The following is a 21,640-nucleotide window of genomic DNA, read 5'->3' on the forward strand; positions in this document are numbered from 1 at the left end:
ATGGAAAATAATACAGATGTGCAGGTTTGACTTAAGTCTAAAATGGATTTGCTCCACACTCCTGTCTGTTTACCATGTGCCAAGGAACGCAAGCGTTCAGCGAGCCGCGTTCAGCTCGATCTCTCTACGTACAGCATTTTGATTTGTTCGCAGACAGATGTCACCTCGGTGAGACGCCCCACTTTCCGCTGCATAGCTAGCCGCGCTGCAGTCTTTGGTTCTGCTCCGAAAAGACCGAACAAATGGGCGCGATGAATGCATGAAGTGGGAGCTTCTACAGCGGCTTCATCTGTGCTGTAGTGACAACTGAACTCTTGCACTCTGTTCAAAACTAACTGTAAGTTTGTAAAAAATAATAGTAATAATAATAATAGTAATGACCAGAGCATGTATTTATTGTACACAAAGTCAACTAGAATGGTGATTTTTTCTTCCCTCCCATGTATGTACTGTGAAATATGAAGATTGATCAAATGTATGTAAATTACTTATCATTATTCCAATGTGACATATGTTGATTATACTTGTACTTAACGATATTTTGTACATAAAATATTTATGAATCAAGCCTGGGCTTTGTATCTCTGTTACAAAAAGACAATTTGAATCTCTGCATCAGAGGCAGTTTATGATTCACTGCACTTTATGACTACTATACATCTGCCAGCCACTCACTCATCCCATTTCCTGCCCTCAATTTGTAACTCAAATAACGAGGCGTGCAGTGCAGAAGAGCGTCGGCACAAAACAGCCAACGTGAAAAAGATCGGCTGCAGGAACAGAATGTGTTTCCACATCGTTGACTTTAATGCCGTGAAGAATTAAAGCTGTCCTGAAGACAAAAGGGAGAACAACCTTGCAAAATGAACTTAATTAGATGGGCCGAATTCTTGCTCGTGATACACGATGTATTGATGCTCTCCAGAAGGATTTGAGGACTGCAGTACCCAGGCCAGACTCCTCAGGAAGTACAGCCTTTGATGGGCCTTCTTTACTTAACTGGTGGAGTTGTTGTGTCAGCTGAGGTCATTGTTGATGTGCAGTCCTAGATATTTAGAGAAGTAGAGGATGTTTAGAGTAGGAGTCCAGTCAACAGAACTTCACGTTGATGCAGAGGTTGCTGGCTCTGCACCAAGGCTCCACTCGTGCTACATCAAGTCTGTATCTGTTGCTGTGGCATCCGCAAACTTGACGACGTGAATGCACGGGAATGTGGCTGAGCAGTTGTGAACGAGCAGCGTGTGCAGCAGGGGCCAGTGTTGAGGATGATGGGAGAGGAAGCGGTGTCGTGGATCGTGACAGTCCAAGTGGTCTCCACAAGCTTCAGCTGGTCCAAAACACTGCAGCCCGTATCAACGCCCTCCTCCCTCCTCCCACTGACTTCCAATAAAATCCCGCACTGGATACAAGATCCTGCTACTTACCTTCAAGGCCCTTCACAACCACGCTCCATCGTATCTATCTGAACTTCTCCAACTACTCACCCTCTCGTACTCCTCAGCCACCCATCTTATTGCAGTCGCTCAGCTCCACACCTTTGGAAAACATAAACTCTCTGACACATTTCAAATCCAGACTCAAAACACATATTTTTAAAATAGCTCACTCCATCTCTCACTGTTATGTACTTTAATCTGCTTTTGTGCTATTGCACTGTATGTTTTATTCTTATGATGTTTTATGTAAGGTGACCTTGAGTGTTTGAAAGGCGCCCACATAACGATGGACTCAGGCCAAGTGTCTGCAGTTTCTGTGTTACCCTTTGAGGTATGACTGTGTTCAAAGCGGAGCTAAAATTCAGGGAGAGCACTTTGACATAATAGTTCCTGCTTTCCAGGTGGGTGAGGACCAGATGAACAATGCATGAAATGGCATCTGCAGTGGATCGGTTCTGTGTGCATACTGATTATAAGAGTTTTACTGGAGTTATTCCTCTAGTAATCCAAGCACACATACACCACATATAAGCATAAACCTGAAATAATGCAGCTCTTATGTCCTTTTCACATTAGTTGATGGTTTGATTCGGTTATGCATATTCCCAGAATTTTTTACAACCAATCACCATACACTAGTAAGCCTGCAGATTGGAGGCCTGTGATGCTTTGGGGGATGCTGAACTAGCCCTCGACTGATTCTTGTGACTCCTCTGCAGCAGTCAGAGAGCTCCCTCTCATGCTCAAATGACACACGGCAGTGACCGTGGTCACCAGCAAACTCAAATCACTCATCAGGTCCAGCTGGAGCCGAAGGAGAGCGAAATGCTCCATTTGCTGACATTTTTGTCATGCACCAGGGAGACAGAAACAGATTAATGCTAACCCTAACCCTAACCCTAAATAAATACAAGATTTTTAAAGGTTTGTTTATATCAGTGCACACATATTATACTTCTCAGGGACGTTTTGCAGTCTAGTAGTCAATTAAAAACATTCGGTAGACATTTTAAGACATTTTAAAATTGCATTTTATTTCTTTGCAACTGTAAATTGGCAAAACCTTCATTGTTGGGAAAAGATCACAAACAATCAGTTTGGACAGTCCGTACAGCGAGAACAACAGTTTCAGTAAAATTATATAGGGTTGTTTGTGAAACCCCCCCCTCCATCCCGACTATAACCCACACATCTACATTCAGTAATGGTCAAAAACATCTTCTCTTGCTCCTTGTCAAAAACAAGGCATTGTTATTATTATTATTATGACTATTGACAAAAGCTTAAATATCTCTAAAATAGAACTATTAATGATTAAATATCGTCTCAACCCGTCATTTACTGGGAATCATTCAGAAAATAAATATTTAAAGGAATGTCATCTGAAAATGTGAATGTTTAGCGTTGATGTGAACAGAGAGAGAAACAGAGAGTACCTGCTTTCAAGTTATCTGACTCACAGCTGGTGAATAATTCACGAGGACGATCCTCAAATTATTCCATAAGCTTCCACATGTAATTAAGATCCTGTTGTCATGTCATGTTTGCACCCTCCATGGACAGTTTGGATGGTTAAACACTGATGGCGTAGTTATTTGTACATACTTTGTATTGTTCTGTTTTTTTTTTTGTTCCTTAAAAGTGTCTTGTACTTACTGCTGCTCACTGGTGCCTTAAGTTTTCTGAATCTGAATCAGTCTGATTGTCGTGAAAGAACCATCTGCATTTTTTTTTTATTATCACTTGAGATGGAGGACGTGTGTTTGTTCACAAAACTAAAGCCATCAGAGACGATTAAAAGGTCACACATTCAGAGACAACACTTCACATGTAATGGCAGCATGCTTATGGTTCTTATCAAGTATGTCAGGCTGTGCTTACTAGTGGCAGCTAAACATGACCGGTCTGACAACACTGAAGTCCTTTTGGTTATAACTGGCTGCTGCTTTCCGCTTGCGCTTTGTTGCTGGACTGCCCGTTGGTCTGCTGCGAGGACTGCAACTGGTCGGGGAGCAGGACCTCGACGGAGAAACTGACTCGTTTGGCCTGGAAGATGCTGTAGGTGTTGTCAAATCGCAGCACGTCTGTGGAGGGCGCACAGAATATTTAATGCATTGGATTCAGGATTGCAGGAATAACAGATGAGCAACTGAACGGGCGACTCACAGACTCCGGGACGCTCGCAGGTCAGCGTTCCGTCTTCGGGCACTAAGTGGGAGTTGTATCGCTGGCTGGGCAACACTTCCTCCATCTGACCCGCCTTCTTCCATTCGCCTTTTTTCGCCTTCAGAAACACCCCAAAACCGATATCTGCCCCCTCGCTGGCAAACTGCCACCTGACAGGAAAGAAAATTATATTCTTTAAATATATGAAAAGCATAAAACAAAGGGACAAAATACAAGAGTATATAAGGTATCTTGTCAATGCCATTCTCTTTTTATTGTGATTTAATTGTACTGACAGAGATAACACTAGAGAGCTTGAAATCCCTTTAATGAAACTTTATAAATCACTTTATATTATGATAAAGTTAATATGGGTATAGAATAAGGCTTTTTCATATGAAAACGTTTTGCAACATCATAAAAGGAGCCCTAATTTACCTCTACCCCTTTCTAGGTACATTTGAAACCAACCGCTTAAATGGCAACAACGAGTGAACAGAAGACGGAGAAGCAAATTAAAATTAAAGGGAGTATGAGACAAGAATAGCAGCTTTTCCAAGAACATGGCTTCTCTTCTAGGTACACCTCAACACATCTCCGCTGGACGCTGGACAGGTAACTCTCCTTGCTTCCTTTTGGACATGATTTTCAATAAATATTACCACATATGTACAATGTGTGTCTACTGTAATTGATGTGCAATTGGGCTAATGTTATCTTATTCACAGCTAGCCAGACCAACTCTCCTGTACACAAACCACAAAGTTGGTCGGGGTTGCTCTGTTTTTGAACTGATTATGCTCTGGCAAAGATCTACAGAGCCAATGAAGCTGTTAGGGTAGGGCTTTATGTGGTGGTGGGGGACAGAAGACAGTAACAGTAGTCGTACACGTCATCTGAGCGCCGTGGAGTTGAATTTGTTCACAACAACATGTCTCCGATTGGTCGGAGGACTATCTCGTTGAAACCTGCCACATTAACCAGACTCGTGTTCTGATAAAAGCCTGACTAGTTCACAATGCTAAAGCTAGTCGTTAGCATTGTTTAGCAAGTTATGTTTTTGTGCAGCACCAACATGGTCTGAGCCGGTGTGTCTGTGAACTCGTGACTAAATGTTGTTACTCTCATCATCATCCCTGCTACAGCTGTTTCATCTGCAATAAAACACAAAAGCGCAGCAGTAGGTTTATGTTAGCTGTTTTTAATTAGTTAGTTATTAAAAATTTGCTGTTTTGAGTTGTGTTAAGCAGCTCCTGGGATTCACACACACAATATAAAGCATATTTCTTTTATACGTGTCATTTTAACCCTCACTATCTTCAATTATAATATCAGTTTGTTTTCTTTTACAGGCATTTTTTTTATCCTCCAGCCACTACCATGTAAATTATGCAAGCTTATGCATACAGTGTATGATGCAGAATTAAACCCCTATCCACAAAAATACAAACCAGAGGGTGCAACATGTCCTTGTTCCCCTTCTGAGAAGTGCTTTAGAGATACTACTTCTCCTCTGAGACTCTGTTCTGTATCTGTGACGAAGCTGCTTCTCAATCACCCAGTGTGTGAGAGATAGGGTGTGTTTTACAGCTTCGTGTTACTGCCCCTTTATGTAGAAACCTTGAGAATGCCTCTCTTTCTTTACAATGACAATCTGATCTCCTTTTCTTTGTTCTGATGCCAGGTTTTCCCCCCATCACGGCGCTATTTAGTCAAGCAATGGCAATTTTGCAACGGCTGCAGGTTGATTTATATGAACAAACCTCTGACGAGTGAGACAAAGCCATCTGAATGTTGTCTTTATGTTGCTACCATTGAGGATGCAACTCAAGAAATTCAAGAAAAATGGTGAGAGGTACTCATTTGAGCAGTATTTGGAATAGTATACTTCAATTTACTGACCTGAGCACGCAGCCCGGGAACAAGATTTCATAGTCCAGCTGCAGAGAAGAGCCTCGACTGACCGTCGTACACTGCTCATAATCCACCTTAACATGGTCCCGCACGTAGTAGGAGGGCGGAACCGGTCCGACGTGGTTTATCTACAGTGGAGAACGAACAAACAGTTACAAAACAGGCGTCAGATGGTTGTATTTAAAATGTACTTGAAAGGGTAGAGCAAATGGAGTGGGGGAAAGAGAAAAGCTTCACTTACTGTGCCAATAAAAATCTATAAACTCTTTGTTTTTTCTTTCTTTTCTTTTTTAAAGAAACTGGTCACAAAAACAGCAAAGTATTCTCTCTTTCCTGTTTATTCACATAAAATCAAACCAATTAAAGTTTCCCAGAAATGGTGACCACATTTCCCAGTGCGGTGCAATGCAGAATCAAACCAACAGAGGGCTGGGATTTCCTGAGTGGGGAGGACAATCTAACGCCACCAGTGAGTCCAGCAGGTGATACAGTATGAAAGGACAGAGCTTACTATATACTAGTAGGTAGAACAACAGGACATCTATCTAATGGTTAAAGTGAAAGTTCAGGAGGTTTAAAGCGTGGTGGTAGTCAGGGCTGTTTTATAGAAGAAGTCAGAAAATCTTTTTAAATTGAACTGTTTTGTGGAAATTACCAAAGACAAAAAAAAATAAATGATACAGAAAATAAAGGCAGAAGCTGAAAGAATAAAACAACAAAACAACAATCAGTGAGCAAAACGTTCAAAACATTTCCTCCTTTACATAAACTGTGCAGAACTGAACTGAAAGAGGGAGGGAACACTCAACAAGATGTGTAAGGCCCAACATTTCTTGACAAACGACAAAATTATACAAGCTTCTGCAAATTTGCAAGATCCTCCTGTGACGCTGGCTATGCTTAATATTTCTTTAACCCGACTGAAATCCTTCTTATTTTAGTTAGTTTATATGAATGCTAAATAAAATAACCTGATAAGACAGGTGTTTTTTTGACAAGTGCAATGTGGTTCTGCATCAAATCTGTTTTTCTTGTTGCATCGCCTGATGTTTAGCCGGCATGACGTCAACATCTGCAGAAGGAACGTCTTTACTCCGGGCCAGAGGCATGGTTATTAGGCGCTAATATATTCCTGTTGAATTGAAGGTTTACATTTACACTTGCGATCAGATTTGAAATCAGATTTTTTTTATCATAATTTAGTTATTATTCTGAACCATTATTAGCGGAATAGGAATAATAGTCCATGTTCTTGCACGCCAAGCTGCTCACATGTGCCTTAAATTGCCCCCCGGGGATAAAAAAAGTTTTCTGAACTTGAATCTAAACGCAGGAAGTGACTCCTAATGAAAAACGGCTGCTCGCATTAAGCCAACGATGACTTCTAATGTCTGATTTGTCCATTTTTTGTTGCCTTCCGCCTGTACTATCCTAGATTATTTTAGTTTCATCTTGTTCCAGAGATGTTTTATTGTTAAAGCACTTAGTAATCCTGTCATTTGAAAGGTGTTTTGATGCATTAAGCTATAATTAAAGCTACAAGCAGGTATGTCAAAGCCTGATTTCCCCGCTATGGGATAAATAAAGGATTATCTTGTCTTATATTAAAAGTGCACCCAAATCTGACGTCAAACAGCCTCTTTTCTTCCTGAACCTTTCTGTCAAGTGCACGTCTTGTGCAAACAAGAACAAGACATGCATTTAGCAGAATAAAACAAAACCACACACTGGACAGCACTGGTTTGTTCGTAGCAGTCAGATCAATAAGAACAGTTCCTAGACCCCAATTAAAATAATACAGTACGATGTCAAGGACACACAGGTAGCTAACTAGAGATGTAGTTAAAAAAACAAAAATTAAAGAAAAGAAAACACTTCGAGGCTCAGCATCTCAATTCCTTGAATCTTGAATTTCTCTCCTCCTGTTCCTCATAAGTCCTGGGCCCAATTTTTTATCTACAGAAACAGCGACAAACATGAGTCAGTTTTCTTATCGAGAGCATCGTCTACTGATGCGGGACTACAGAAGCTGCTTGTGTTTTTTTAGCTATTTGCCTAACGCTACCTCAGCTCTGACGGGAGGTGTGCTGCGTTCAAGCCTTATGCCAACTCTGCGCAGCGAGGTGAGAGAGCACTGAGATGAGGGGGGAGGAGTATTTTTCATCATTTGTTTCTCACTTGTAATTTCCCAAAGAGGTAAACTGTTGATCCTGTGTGCAGCTGCATTGATTCACCCTGCCACAGACAGCCAGACCAGAATCCTCCATGCATTTGCCATTAACCTGCTTAAATGATCTCATTCGTGTGTAACAGGATCCGTCACAGAGTCGCCAGTACCAGCCACTGTACTTTTAGATTGGCCTTTTTGCAGCCTGGATGAGACATGACTTCATCCTCTGTTTAGGAAAATTATTATTATTATTTTATTTTTTTATTTTGCTCGGCCATGACAGGAAAAACTGGTGGCACAGGAACTCACATAAAACATAGTTTGCAAGTCAAATTCAAGGCCAGACTTTTTTGACAAAGCAAAGCTGTGAAGCTGCCAAACACTACACAAGCGCGGGATGCAAATCAGCGAAAAAAAAAAAAAAAAACTACTGAGCAGCCGCTAAACAAACGTCGGAAATCAGATATTTTGAAAAAAGCAAGCGCGCTGTGGACTATTTCAGCACTGAGATCATTTAAAACTCTCTACAGGGGTGCTGACAGTTGGAATGAGACTGGTATCCAATGACAACGGTCGTCTGTGACATTAATGGTACGCCGTAAATTCAAAACTGACGCAGAAAAAATGCTTTGGCTCGCAGCTCTCTATCCAAAGTGTCTCTGCAACACATCACCAGACTCTGAGTCTTGTCACTAAGGACAGCCTGATGTGCACGCATTAGTAGAAAGGTTCTGAAACCTTGACAAAGCTTTACTTTTAAACTTTAACAGAAGTATATTTGCACTCTTTCATGGCTGAATTTACTGAAACACCCACTTTGCAGAGATTTGACCAAACAGTCGAGTGCTTTTAAGGCACATGAGTTTTGGAAAGACTGACCTAAGTAATGCATAGATAACTTGTCCTCATGCACATATAGTGTCACTCCTTGTATATTTGCACAACTTATTCTATATTTTGTATTATATTTACATCTATTTTATATTCTGCTTTTAAGATATTATACTCTTCGGCATTTGTTTGGACGACAAAGAGGAATTTCTTCGTACAGGGAAACATGTTTCCATGCTCTGCACATGACTATAAATTCATCTACATCTACATTTACAGATCCATTATTTATTTATTTTTGCAATAAAGGAACATGCAATGCTGCAATGTATGCACTGATATATTTTATACGGCACATAAACAAGCTACATCCTGCTTTAAATGCAAAGGAAATACTTGCTAAGTAGGATCAGTTCATTGATTGGTTGTGATGTTTATTTATGCATGCTGAATGAAAATGGATCAGTTAGTTCTTAAACAAGATTTAATGTATTATTCAACATCTAGATGCAGGTTACTGTTCATTTAAGGCGGTATTTAACATATCTTTAGGTGATTCATCCTCATGAAGTGGATGAGTGAGCCCAAACTGACTGGATATCTGTCATTAGATACTCGTCTCCTCCAACCTTTCAGCTATCGTTCGGACCAAGAAAAGCAGGATTCTACGTCACTGACTCACCCTGGACCGACAGCAAGGGTCTCCATCGGGATCCGTCAGTTTACCGCCATAAACCACCGGCAGCTCCTCTGCATCAATGTGCTTCAGTAAAACCTCCTGCCAGTTAGCTGTTCAAATGGAGAAACAACTTATTTCAGTTCATTTGAACACGTTTTATTTTTTTTTGGGATGACATATTTACAACGCAGCGATGTACAGAGTCTACCCACCCCCAAGGATGTAGATCTTCTGTCGTGTGATTTCACTCAGAAAGGGCTTTACGAGGTTGAAGGCCACGGGAAAGAGTTTGGGGGCTGCAGGAGGAACAAAATAAAAATCACTGATCATGACCATAGAACTTCAGAAGCTCAAAACAAGGACTGAGGTGGAATCAGTTCTCTTAGTTTGTAGGTCAAATTTACCTTTAATAACAAACAGCCTCTTCAGACCTTCCGGGTAGTTGTCTTCAAACATCTGGAGGATCTGGTACGACAGAAACCAAACCTTTTAGCATGCTTATTTTTTGTGACGTCTGTGTCTACACTACAGTTTATATATATTTATATATGTGTGTATATGTATCTGCATACTTCGCCGTAGGTTTCTATAGCAGGCTTCCACAAGTGTTTCAGACCTAGACCCTCAACGTCGTAGATCATAGTGATGGACTCCACATTCTTCCCCAACTGGATAAAAAAAAAACAGGAACAAAAAGACAGGAAGGTTTAATCTAGAAATATATTACAAAACATAAAAGTAAATGTGAGCTGCAGGTTCATTCTTGACTCCTCCCAGAAACTGAAAAAGAGGCCGACCCCTGAAATTACTCCAGAAATACTGACTGTCACACAAGGGATTAAGACTGTTGTAGCCTCGGCAACATCACCCATTGGTTTGTGGTTTTTTGAAGCCTTAAGATTTACATTTGGCCACTTTCACCAGTTTTTTGCATGTTCTCCCTGTGTCTGCGTGGGTTCTCTATGGGAACTCCAGCTTCCTCCCACCGTCCAAAGACATGCTGGTTAGGTTCATCGGTGATTCTAAATTGGCCGTAGGTTTGAGTGTGAATGGTTGTCAGTCTCTCTGTGTTAGCCCTGAGATAGACTGGAGACCTGTCCAGGGTGGACCCCGCCTCTTACCCAGTGACAGCTGGGATAGTATCCAACCCTTCACAGGACAAGCGGTTACAGAAAATGAACGAATGAATAACCACATTGGATAAAAGGAAGGCACCAAGCACGTCAGTCAATCCAGGCTGATTGTGAGTTAAATAGTAGTGGGCAGGGGATTAGAGTGGTGTTACTTCCTCAGATTGTTCAGTTGAACTATAAAAAAAAGGCTTGTTTTATTTGAGATAATCAATTCTTCCCCTCTCATCGCTTAGTAACCTCTTAAATGAATGTCTCCACCTTTTGTTAGGCTTTTGATGCCAATTTTTTTTTGGTTTTTTGGAATGCACAGATGTAGTTAAAGATCTCTTTTACGAGGGAGACCCGGCCAAGAGTGGCAGCAACCCAGTTTTAACAAGAATTAACATGAAATCCTTACATAAAAAACTCACAGAGTTACACAACAAATAAACGCTAATTTAAAACATTTTCACACAGACAAACTCAACACTCAACCCGTTCTGGGATACTAAGTTTTGAAGTTTGAGGTTAGACAGTAGGATCAGAAAACCTAAAAGCTGTCTTTGCCAGTTCAGTCCTTGAACCGGAGAATGTGTTCTAAACATTTCCAAGTTCAAAAGAGAAGATAAACGTGTAGGAGTAAAGGAGCCAAGAATGGACTTGTAAATACAAACATACCAATGACTTAGCAGGCGTGTACTTAAAGCGTGTCGGTTCATGTTTGAATATAGGACACACTGGTGAGAAAGAGATCCACAGCCCTGTGATGCACACTATCCAGTTTATGAAGACAGTGAGCAGAGGCATTCATGTGCATCACCATAATCCATCATAGGTAAAAAGGTAGACTCCACCAGTTTCCATTTTACACAAAAAGAACCATGAAGACTTGTTACTGTAATAAAATCCTAATGAAAGTCTTCAGCTTTTCTGCCGACATATCAGACATGTGCCTTAAAGGATAACTTGAGTACAAGTTGCAGATGACAAAGCTGTCCTTGTACTCTATCAATGCATACTGAAGAGTACTGAAGCAACAGCTTTTGCAGGGGTTGGTGCTGAGCAATAAATAAGAGTATCGTCAGCATAGAAATGGAACTAATTTGGAGTTTAGTGCAGCATCCTAAGCATAAGGCTTAAAGGTTTATTCATTCATTCATTTTCTGTAGCCACTTGTCCTCTGGAGGGTCGCGGGTATTCACACTCAAATTACGGCCCATTTAGAGTCACCAATGAACCTAACAAGCATGTCTTTGGATGGTGGGAGGAAGCTGGAGTACCTAGAGAAAACATGCAAACTCCACACAGAAAGGCCTCAGCTTTGAGGTAGACATCCACGTCCACAGACACCACTGCACCTCTGACCAGGACACAGGACCAATCGATCTCTGTCCTATCATCGGCTTTACGTATGCTGCTCTTACTCTCTCTGACTGGCGGCTGCATTCCTTCTGCAGCATCTCACAGTCTCTGATCTTGGACTTGATGAAGTCCTGCTTGGAGGCTGACAGGAAGAGGCCTTTGGGATCCACAGGTCCAATGACGTCGTACCAGATGGGACTGCCCTCGCGGTCGTACCCACACATTCCTCCGGACAGATACTTCTCTATCACCTGCAGACGGGAGACATTTTAAACGTCAGTCCACGGGTAATTCAAGAAGATGATTCATGATGCATTTATTTTTTGTTTGTAGGGTTTTACCTCCGGTGGACGCCACTCAGTTGTTATCACGTCTACTTTCATCTGTTTCCTGAACTCCAAATGCTGCAAGAAAAGATGAATGCAAGTTACACTTAGAGGTAGCGATAGACTGACTGCACAGTGTGGTGATTTAAGTGGCTTAGGGAGTTTTAAACATTAGGTGTGATGTCAAAACCTCACCCGTAAGCATGCGTGGGATCAGACTGCAGTGTACACATGCCAACACATGATCACCACCATGAACACATAAATTTGAGATGTCAAAACCTGTTCGTCCTGGTCAACGGACTTATAAAGAAAGTGATCATTTAAAGCCCGCAATTGTTTCCTGTATCTACAACTGGAAAAAAATAAATACAGCATATATTTGACTGTGTCAGTAATTCCACATTTGTAGGTTTAATTTCTAGCCATGATGAATGATGAGCTTGCAGAAATAGACTGGTGGTCTGCAGACAACAAACTGAAGGTGACTGAAGTAAAGAAGACTTTTAAACAAGCTTAAGTTTAAGTTTAAGGGTAGAGAGAGCATGGTATGAGCACCTGACAGGAATCTACTAAATATTTCTCCAATACATCTACACTGTTAGACTCAAAACGCTCTAGAGTCGACGCTCTGTAAACATTACCTCAGTCTTTTAATCTCTACTGCAAAATGCTCAGAGGTGCTGAACCAACAGCTGACCACCCATTAGCCTCAGGCTTATTTAGAAGAGCAACTACGTTACTGACAAAGCGTTGCTACTAGCCACTGCTAATGTTAGCTTCTAACACGAAGTCGTTATTTGCAGTAGTAGGAAATTATACAAGTGTATTCTGTATTTTAAATATTATTTTTTTTAATACGTCGGTACAGCTTCAGAAAATCTATATATATTATTTTTTTCTTATGCAACAAATGTAAAAAGAAAGTGAATACTGAATTTAAGTGCACATAAAAATCCATCTAAATTATTATGAATGTTTCCTAGATGTGTAAATTAGCAAATATACCAATCAAGCAAAACATTATGACCACCTTCCTAATATTGTGTAGGTCTCCCTTGTGCCTCCAAAACAGTTGTGACTCATCAGAGAATGGACATGGGCCTTCTGAGGGTGTCCTGTGATGTCTGGCAACAGGATGATGTTAGTGGGGGGTCTTTGAGGGGAGGGGCCTCTGTGGATCATCCCACAGATACTTGATCAGTTTGAGATCTAGTGAATTTGGAGGCCAGGTCAACACCTTGTGCTGTTCTTCATGTATTTTTTAGTTGTTCCTAAAGCGTTTTTTTGCGTGTGCCTGTGTCAGGCTGCATCCTGCTGGGGATGGCTGCTGCCATCAAGGAGTGTCATTGCTATGGGGTGGGGGTGCCTGGTCTGGTCTAGGTGGGTGCTACATGTCTAAGTAACATCCACATGAATGAACGTCAGGTCCAAAAGGTTCCCAGCAGAACATTGTATTGTTACAAGATGGTCAATGTTACTTACTTCTCCTGTCAGGGGTCATAATGTTGTGGCTGATCAGTTTATTTCGACTTAATATGTCAGAGCCGCAGGTCTGATTCAGTTCCTGTGCCCTCTAGTGGACAACTCTCAGCTTTAAGCCAGGTAACTGCAAATCTCACTCTGTCTCTCTAAGTACTTCTTTAATCCCTTTTGTCTATATCTTATCTCCTCAGGCCGCTCCGATGACTCAGTTTGCCCACAGCGGACCATTGCCTCTCTAATCTGCGGCCACTCCTGTGCTGATGGGCTGCACAGGTTGCGCCTGAGCTAAGTGCACTCCTACAGTGACTGAAAGAGAAGCCGCTGTGGTTGCACATTGACAGGAGAGCAACACGTGCAGGCTCGACAGGAAAAATGTTCCATCCTATGAATATGATAGTACAGGTCTGTTACCTTTCGCAGCATGGCCTCGGACTTCTGGACGTTGAAGTTTCTGGCTGTAAAAGAGTAAAGACAGCAACAAGGGCTCGATTAATACAGGCAGAGGGAGAATAAGCATTTTATAAAACGAGTTGCAAAGTCTTTAAAAAGAGGAGGAAAGAGATCAAATGTGCAACACAATGGGCAAAAAAAAGAGAATAAAGTGTGTTGCATTACCTTTCCTAAGACATGAGGGCACTATATTTACAATGAGTAATGTGAAATGTAAAATTAAAAATGCTTTATGTGATAACAGTGCATCTGTAAAACAGGTCAGCCTAGTGGTGTAGGAAGTTTTACATGAGCAGTTCCTGACTGTATACCTTAATCTTCTTAACACAGGGACTTGCTCAAACCCTTGAAATAACAACAGCAATAAATAAAATGTACAACAACCAGTTGATTATTAAAATGTAGCCTTTACAATTGTGTATAAAAGTTTCTTCTACAAAGGACACAGGGACAATGTGTAAGAAAGTGCAAAAATACCAGAAATGAATTCTCTTAAATTGTAAAACTTTAATCAATAACCCAAAAGACATCTTCTCTAACCTGGTCAGCATTAACGCCACAGTGTCAGTATGACTTATGCAGAACAGTGTGGACAAACTGTGCGCAGCCTAATACTCCTACTAAGGTGATTAGCCCGGCAGCTGACGGTCTGGGGGGAAAAGAACAACAGTGTTGGTGCTGTGAGGTGAGACTTACAACCAGCTCCAGCAGTGGATTACACTGTGGGCTAATGCTCCATTTTGGCACATTAACCAGGACCTGAATGGCTCGGAGTGAGTCAGACTTACAAAAGCACAAAGCAAGATGGCCGTTTGTTATTTGGGTCGGTAATTAGTGTCTGACGGGCGGACGATGGAGACATTATATTCATGCACGCATCCTCACAGAGCTGGATGCTGTCCACCGAGAAGACATGTTAAAGCCCTGACTCACTGGATGGTCTGTATTGTCCACTGACATTCATAACAGTTGGTATACACTGATTAGCCACAAGATTAAAACCACTGACAGGAGAAGTGAATAACATCGACCATCTTGTGACAATTCAGTGTTCTGCTGGGAAACTTTTGGACCTGGCATTCATTCATGTGGATGTTACTTAGACATGTAGCACCAACCTAGACCAGACCAGACACCCCCACCCCATAGCAATGACACTCCTTGATCCCCTGCAAGATGCAGCCTGACACAGACACACACACGCACAAAACACTTTAGGAACAACTAAAAAAACATGAAGAACAGTATAAGGTGTTGACCTGGCCTCCAAATTCACTAGATCCCAAACTGATCAAGTATCTGTGGGATGATCCACAGAGGCCCCTCCCCTCAAAGCCCCCCACTAACAATATTCTGTTCCCAGACACCACAGGACACCCCAGAAGACCCAAGATCATTCTCTGATGCGTCACAACTGTTTTGGAGGCACAAGGGAGACCTCCACAATATTAGGAAGGTAGTCATAATGTTATGCCTGATCAGTATATCCTTATTTATATTTGGCTACTACTTAGTCTGCTTCCATCTTACCTACATCCTTCAAAAAAAGTCCTGGAAGTCTTTTCTCCCAAGACATAAACTTGGTTTAAACTCACGCAGCAGATAAAGCCTACAGTGTGGCCCGAGCATTTAGTCTTGACAGGGGTTATGTTAAGCTGTGGTGCAGGGTGTAGATCCGACAAAGAGGCATAACCGGGTATTACTACTGCTGTCTGTCCCTAAAGCTGGTATTGAATTGTGAGAAAGGGACTTTTAAGTGTGTGGCTCCCTCTGCTCTGGGGTTGTAGGGAGCTGTTCTCACCAAATTAGAGCCATTTTAAATTACTTTAAAGCATCTGCCTGTATGTGTTTTGACTGACTGGTATTGCCCCTGTTTGACGCCTGACACTGATGACTCGATGAACACTTATGTAATTCGCTCTGTGTTATCACCTCAATAGTCATATGTATGCTCAACATCCTGTCTATAACCCTGTAGTTTGTGCTGCTTCCTGCCTCAGGCCTGTCACTCTCGTCAAAGAGATCTTTACCCTGATGAAACTCATGGTTAAAGGTTATATTAATAATGTTATCTTAAGCGCTGATAGAGTTTTATCATGCAGCTCATGGCTGGTACGAGGTCTCTCCATGCAGCTCATTATCTGATAACTTCTAAACTATCAGTGCCAGTGTCTGTCACACCACTGGGGCACGTTGACTGAAACATGCAGGGACAAACACTTTGCTGTCTTCTTAGTAATCACCCTGACAGGCCTCTGGACTAGTCAGAAACCTTCATGCCTCAAAGGGAAGCTAAAAAAAAAACAGGCTGAATTGGGGTCATTTGCCTGGCTGGTGCTCTTTAAAGATAAATGTACTGAGAATCATCATCTGAGAACACACCAACGGTTTCCACTGGCTGCTAGAGCGACCTCTATCATACGGAACAAGCAGGTGTTAACTGAATTTGTTGTGCAGTCAAGGACACAACAAGGGAAGGAAATAATAGACCTTTTTCACTGGAGACACACAGATCAGACACAACATTATGACCTCGGGATATTCTTTTGTTTTGCTGCTGAAAAACTGAAAGACAAGAGGAGCTCATAACAAAAGAAATGAAGCTTGTAGAGGTTACCGGATAACGTTCATGTGATAACTTTAATTACTCTGGAGGCTCAAATAATGGTAATATAATAATAAAATCATCCACAAAGTATTGTGCACATACACCGATCAGGCATTACATTATGACCACCTTCCTAACATTGTGTAGGTCTCCCTTGTGCCTCCAAAACAGTTGTTGCTCATCAGAGAATGGACATGGGTCTTCTGAGGGTGTCCTGTGGTGTCTGGTAACAGGATGTTGTTAGTGGGGGACTTTTGAGGGGAGGGGCCTCTGTGGATCATCCCACAGACACTTGACCAGTTTGGGATCTAGTGAATTTGGAGGCCAGGTCAACACCTTGTGCTGTTCTTCATGTTTTTTTTAGTTGTTCCAAAAGTGTTTTTGTGTGTGTTGCATCCTGCTGGGGATGGCTGCTGCCATCAAGGAGTGTCATTGCTATGGGGTGGGGGTGCCTGGTCTGGTCTAGGTGGGTGCTACATGTCTAAGTAACATCCACACCAATGAATACCAGGTCCAAAAGTTTCCCAGCAGAACATTGACTTGTCACAAGATGGTCAATGTTATTCATTTCTCCTGTCAGTGGTTTTAATGTTGTGGCTCATCTGTGTATTTTGACTTGCCGTACAGTATATAGGCATGAGCCCTGAGCCATTACTCATTTGAACTGTACTTTCCCTCTGTGAATTCTTACTGTCTGCCATGAAGAACAGACAAACGACTTGGACAGCATCGACCTCTGGGTCTGAAAAGTGAAACCAACACAAAGTTGCAAGAACTGCAGTTCCTTGAGCGTCCACTTGATGCTGGCTCCAAAAATGAATCCGTCCACATGGACCTCTATGTTTAAAAATGCCCAACTTAAACAAGTCTGTCTGCCTAGGTGTCTGCATCACTGACACTGCACCTCTTTTACCATTTTTGCATTAGCTGGCAGTCAGGAAGAGTCTGGCACGGCTGCAACCAATACACTGAGCTTCAGTGTATGCACGTTAGATGTACGGTATGCACGACGTCACAGAGGGTTGGTCCATATTTATGACGTCCAAGCACAGCCCCAACTGGGTTTAGATTCACCAAGAGACTGCTGCATATCAGTGCCCTGTGTCTCCAACAGTATCACGTTGCTTTCTTCTTCATTATTTACTCATGACTGTGAAACAAAGGTTGCTATATATGGAAAACCTAGGTTTGATGTAGTCCAATATGATGCACCACGATGATGACTCGATTTTATGTACGTATAAAGAACAAAACTCCACCGTCTGGTCTGATCCGGATTATTACAGGGTCAATCATTAGTGCTGTCTTTGTGCAGCTGCAGGCTATTTGCGTAAAATCAATAAATTAGATCATGCACACAACTTGAATGGCTTCCCATTCATGCAGATTTAGAGTATATATATATGTATATGTATATATCACCTAAACAGGCCGTTACACTCTGTGTTTGGAGCTGTGAAGATCAGATTTTCTGCAGATGTTTCATAACTGTCTTGGTCCTATATTAAGGCCTCATTTGAGAGGACAATAACCTTCACTGCTACTCTGTAATCTTGCTGTGAAAATATCTTTCACCGTCAAGAAAAGTCCAAGAAACCTGAACGCAGGAGAGCGTCGGACAAGCAGCAGCAGGCGGGCTGTTTTGTCACCGTAGTGCACCTTTAATGCGATTAGCTCTGGATTAGCCTGATACACCGAGTGCTAGGCCTCCGCTCCAGAACTAATCACACGAGGCCTGCTTTAATCAGTGTCTCCCATTTCCTCCAGACGCCGAGTGCACTGACTCACCCAAGGAAAGTCAGTTTTGTTTTTTTTTTGTCTCAGAGAAGATTAAGGCTTGGTTTTAATTTATGAACCAAGTTCGGGCACGTTAGTCTCTTTCTCAACTCCTGCAAACAAAGAGTAACGAATGTTGTGTCATCTCCTCTCATGTAATAAAACTCTGCAACTTCTGCTTTTTCGCACATGTACCCAACAGTACTGTGTGAATCAGAGTATGCAGATGCATTTTCCACACAGGTAAATAAGAGTAATAATAATTTCATGAATATCGAGAATAGGAATTCACATTTCTGATTTTTCAGAAGGGTGCACATTTCAGTCAGGGGGCGAAGCTGGGCGTCGTTTTCAACTCACCTCGGAGCCAGCGTAACAGGAAGTGGTCATGCTGCAGAGGAAGTTGAGGAAGAATATCTTGAATCCTCACCCGAAACTACAGCCAAACAACGGAGAGAAGAGCAAACATGTGATTTTCAGGGGAAAGTTAAACCCAGTCTTTAGTTATAGTTACGAGCCTGGAGGTGAAAAGCTCAAGAAAAGAAAACTTATGAAACACTTCTCTGTTTATAATTATTTCTGTTTCCACAGTGGTGTTTTTAACTTCAGATAGCCAGGCTTTTCCTGATGCGGCTGGAGCTTGTGACTTGGTGACTAATTATTTTACTTAATGTTGACGTCTCAGGGCCGTAAACAAGTTTTCCATGTGGAGAAAAACAGTCAGGGTTCAACTACGCTTTGTAGCCAAAAGAGTTAAGACTACAAGATGTTTTCATTATTATTTCATTCATCATTCGACTTAAACCAAAGCAATCCAGTTCCCTCTAATGTAAAAATGATTTGGGAATAATCGTTTCTCTGTTGCTATAGCAGCCTCCATCAAAGCCTGGGCCTCAGCCAACGTTTCACTCCATCCCAAAGGTCTTGATGGAGTTGAGGTTAGAGCTCTGTGCAAGGCTACAGCAGAGGGGCGCTGCCATGTCGAAATAAGAAAAGCATCTCCACCACACGGTTGCCACACCGCTGTCACGTTTCATGCTGCAGCTATAGGATGTCCTGAAATCCACAGTGGGGCCGCGTGATGTATCCAACTCACACGAGGTTTTGTTTTTGAGCAATGTTGAAAAAAGAAGTTGCAAAATCGAAATTAGCGCTCCCTCTGTTGTCAGAGATTTGCACGTTTTTTTTGTTTCGCCTGTCGAAAACAAGCTTGAGCAACGGCTGCTGCAGCCGCCGATGACGATCCAGTGATATGGGAATGATCTGGTTTTGCAACGTCTAACTCGGAACAGATTACTGTGCCATGCAAAGCTGGTTAAAATGAGTAAATTAAAACTAACAGCATGACAAAGCAGCTGTTGCAGCACCTGTGATTCTGATGCCTGCTCCCATCCCAGCTACGAATCCACAAATATAAAATAGACCTGACAAGAGCCTGATTGTTTATTTTCCTGCTGTTCATCAATTTATTAAAGAAGAAAATGGTGTTGCACTGATACTTACACCTACAATTCTTTCTTCTTTCTTCACTCATTGCCTAGCAGTTGCATTTTATTGTGTGTTAATATTAAATGCCTTTAGCTATATATCTTTAAGTCGTGTATCTTTAATAAAGAAAACCATTAACACCAAAAACAAATAGACATTTTGTTGTTTGGCCATCTCGTCCAGCCCTCGCCCAGGGCTAAGTGTCCATCTGAAGAAACACCCCCAGGTTCAGCCAGTAACGGCTCCACAACTGTAAAGCAAAAAAAACATGGACATGGACAGAAGACATGTCCCTAATTGCCATCACAAGCCCAGAATAAGAACGGAAAAGAGGTCTTTCTGAAGTAAATATTTTGTTTTTTTTCTTCTGTCTAATCAAAACTTTGCACAATGAGTCACTTGCACTAACTGAAGCGGCTCTAAAAGTCCTCAGCTGCAACTCCACGAAATCTGAAGCAACACAAACGACAATGCTAAATTAATTTGAATCAAAACAGAATCAGGCAGCCTCTTCGCCGAACGTGCATCACTCTGCAACTCTTAGTTTAGTTTAATTGCACGGCTTTAAACCAAAGGACGAAAAACTAAATCACCCCTGCAAGGCTATCAAAGATAAACATTTAACATTTAACTGTAAATGCATGTATAGACGAGCTACAGCTACATATTTTATTTTATTTTTCTCAGTTATACATTTATACTTACATTGTTTACCTTGTGTGCTATGTGTAATTATTTGATTTTACTGTATTACTTTTTTACTACAGGCTGCAGGTAAAAAAATACATGTCACTGTGCACTGTACTGTGTATAACTGTGAGATAACATTATCTATCTATCTGTCTATTTTATTGGATTAGGAGGGCTATAGAGTTGCATGCAATTTAGATTTCAAGCATAAATACCAAACATATGCAGCTTGCAACCTGTTGAATGTTTATGTATTTTTTTTTTATTCTTCCTGGTTGGACTAATAAGAAGCATTTATGCATTTTACATATTTGCAGGATCAATGGATAAAGAAAAATAATTGTTAAAAAATACACATAGTAGCAAATACAAGGGTTTTTCATAATCATCCGAACATTAAATACAATAACATGTTGTAATAGCTCCACACTGGTCATATTTCTAACGCTATTATATAACCCCCCCTTTTTAACTTGACTTATTCCTATGAAACGTACCTGCTCCAGAGCTTCAGCCTGCTTGGGGCTGAGGTCTCCCAGTCTTCCGCTCATGTCTGTGGTCAAGACAGCAGCTCCTTCAAAGGCAAATTGTCACACGGAGGGACAGAGCGAGAAGCAGCGCCGCGACAGTTAAGCGTGACAGGCGTGTTTGTGTCGTGGACGCCTCCCCGTGATGCTCATTCAGTGTCCTGTGCAGCCTCGCTGTCAGCTGACTGCCGGTGAAAGACGGCCTGGGACGGAAAGAGGGTAAAAAAAAAAAAATGTAAACACGACTCTCTCTCTCTCTCACACCGTCCGATTCACATCCAGTCCAGGCGGCTGACTCGGCCAAAGATAGGAAAATATGACAGGAGGACTACTCTCTGCCAGATTGGGCGGACCGGAGAGAAAGGAAGCCCCGCCTAAGGTGCCAAGTTTTGTCCTCGTTATAAATGTGGCACAGTACGCGACGAATAATACAGTAAAATGCACGTTTAATTGTCTGTAAATGATCTGTTGTATTTATTCTAATGAACTATTATAATTATATGAGCACAGACTGAAGCATATTGTTAACAGCAGCAGCAAAGCAAGCTGAAATTCACAGATTGTAATTATTTTCATTATAGTTTTTGAGAGAACCAGCTCACTGGCAATGGCAAGGGAGA

General features: G+C 41.6%; 1 protein-coding gene across 1 annotated transcript; it reads right to left on the reverse strand.

Annotated features, from left to right (window-relative positions):
• Nucleotides 1-1,912: 1,912 nt before the first annotated feature.
• On the reverse strand, nucleotides 1,913-21,258 carry LOC311492433 (SEC14-like protein 2). The gene is made up of 12 exons (XM_084550714.1): nucleotides 20,991-21,258; nucleotides 18,676-18,751; nucleotides 13,893-13,936; nucleotides 12,012-12,074; nucleotides 11,733-11,921; nucleotides 9,769-9,864; nucleotides 9,601-9,661; nucleotides 9,409-9,492; nucleotides 9,200-9,306; nucleotides 5,505-5,644; nucleotides 3,603-3,772; nucleotides 1,913-3,520 (listed from the first exon to the last, which is right to left on the reverse strand). Exons 1-12 carry the CDS (start codon nucleotides 21,042-21,044, stop codon nucleotides 3,366-3,368), a joined length of 1,239 nt encoding a protein of 412 aa, XP_084406840.1. The 5' UTR covers nucleotides 21,045-21,258; the 3' UTR covers nucleotides 1,913-3,365.
• Between the last annotated feature and the right edge of the window lie 382 nt (nucleotides 21,259-21,640).

This window comes from Chelon labrosus (genome assembly GCF_963514085.1).
Source record: "Chelon labrosus genome assembly, chromosome: 9".
NCBI classification, from domain to species: Eukaryota; Metazoa; Chordata; class Actinopteri; order Mugiliformes; family Mugilidae; genus Chelon; species Chelon labrosus.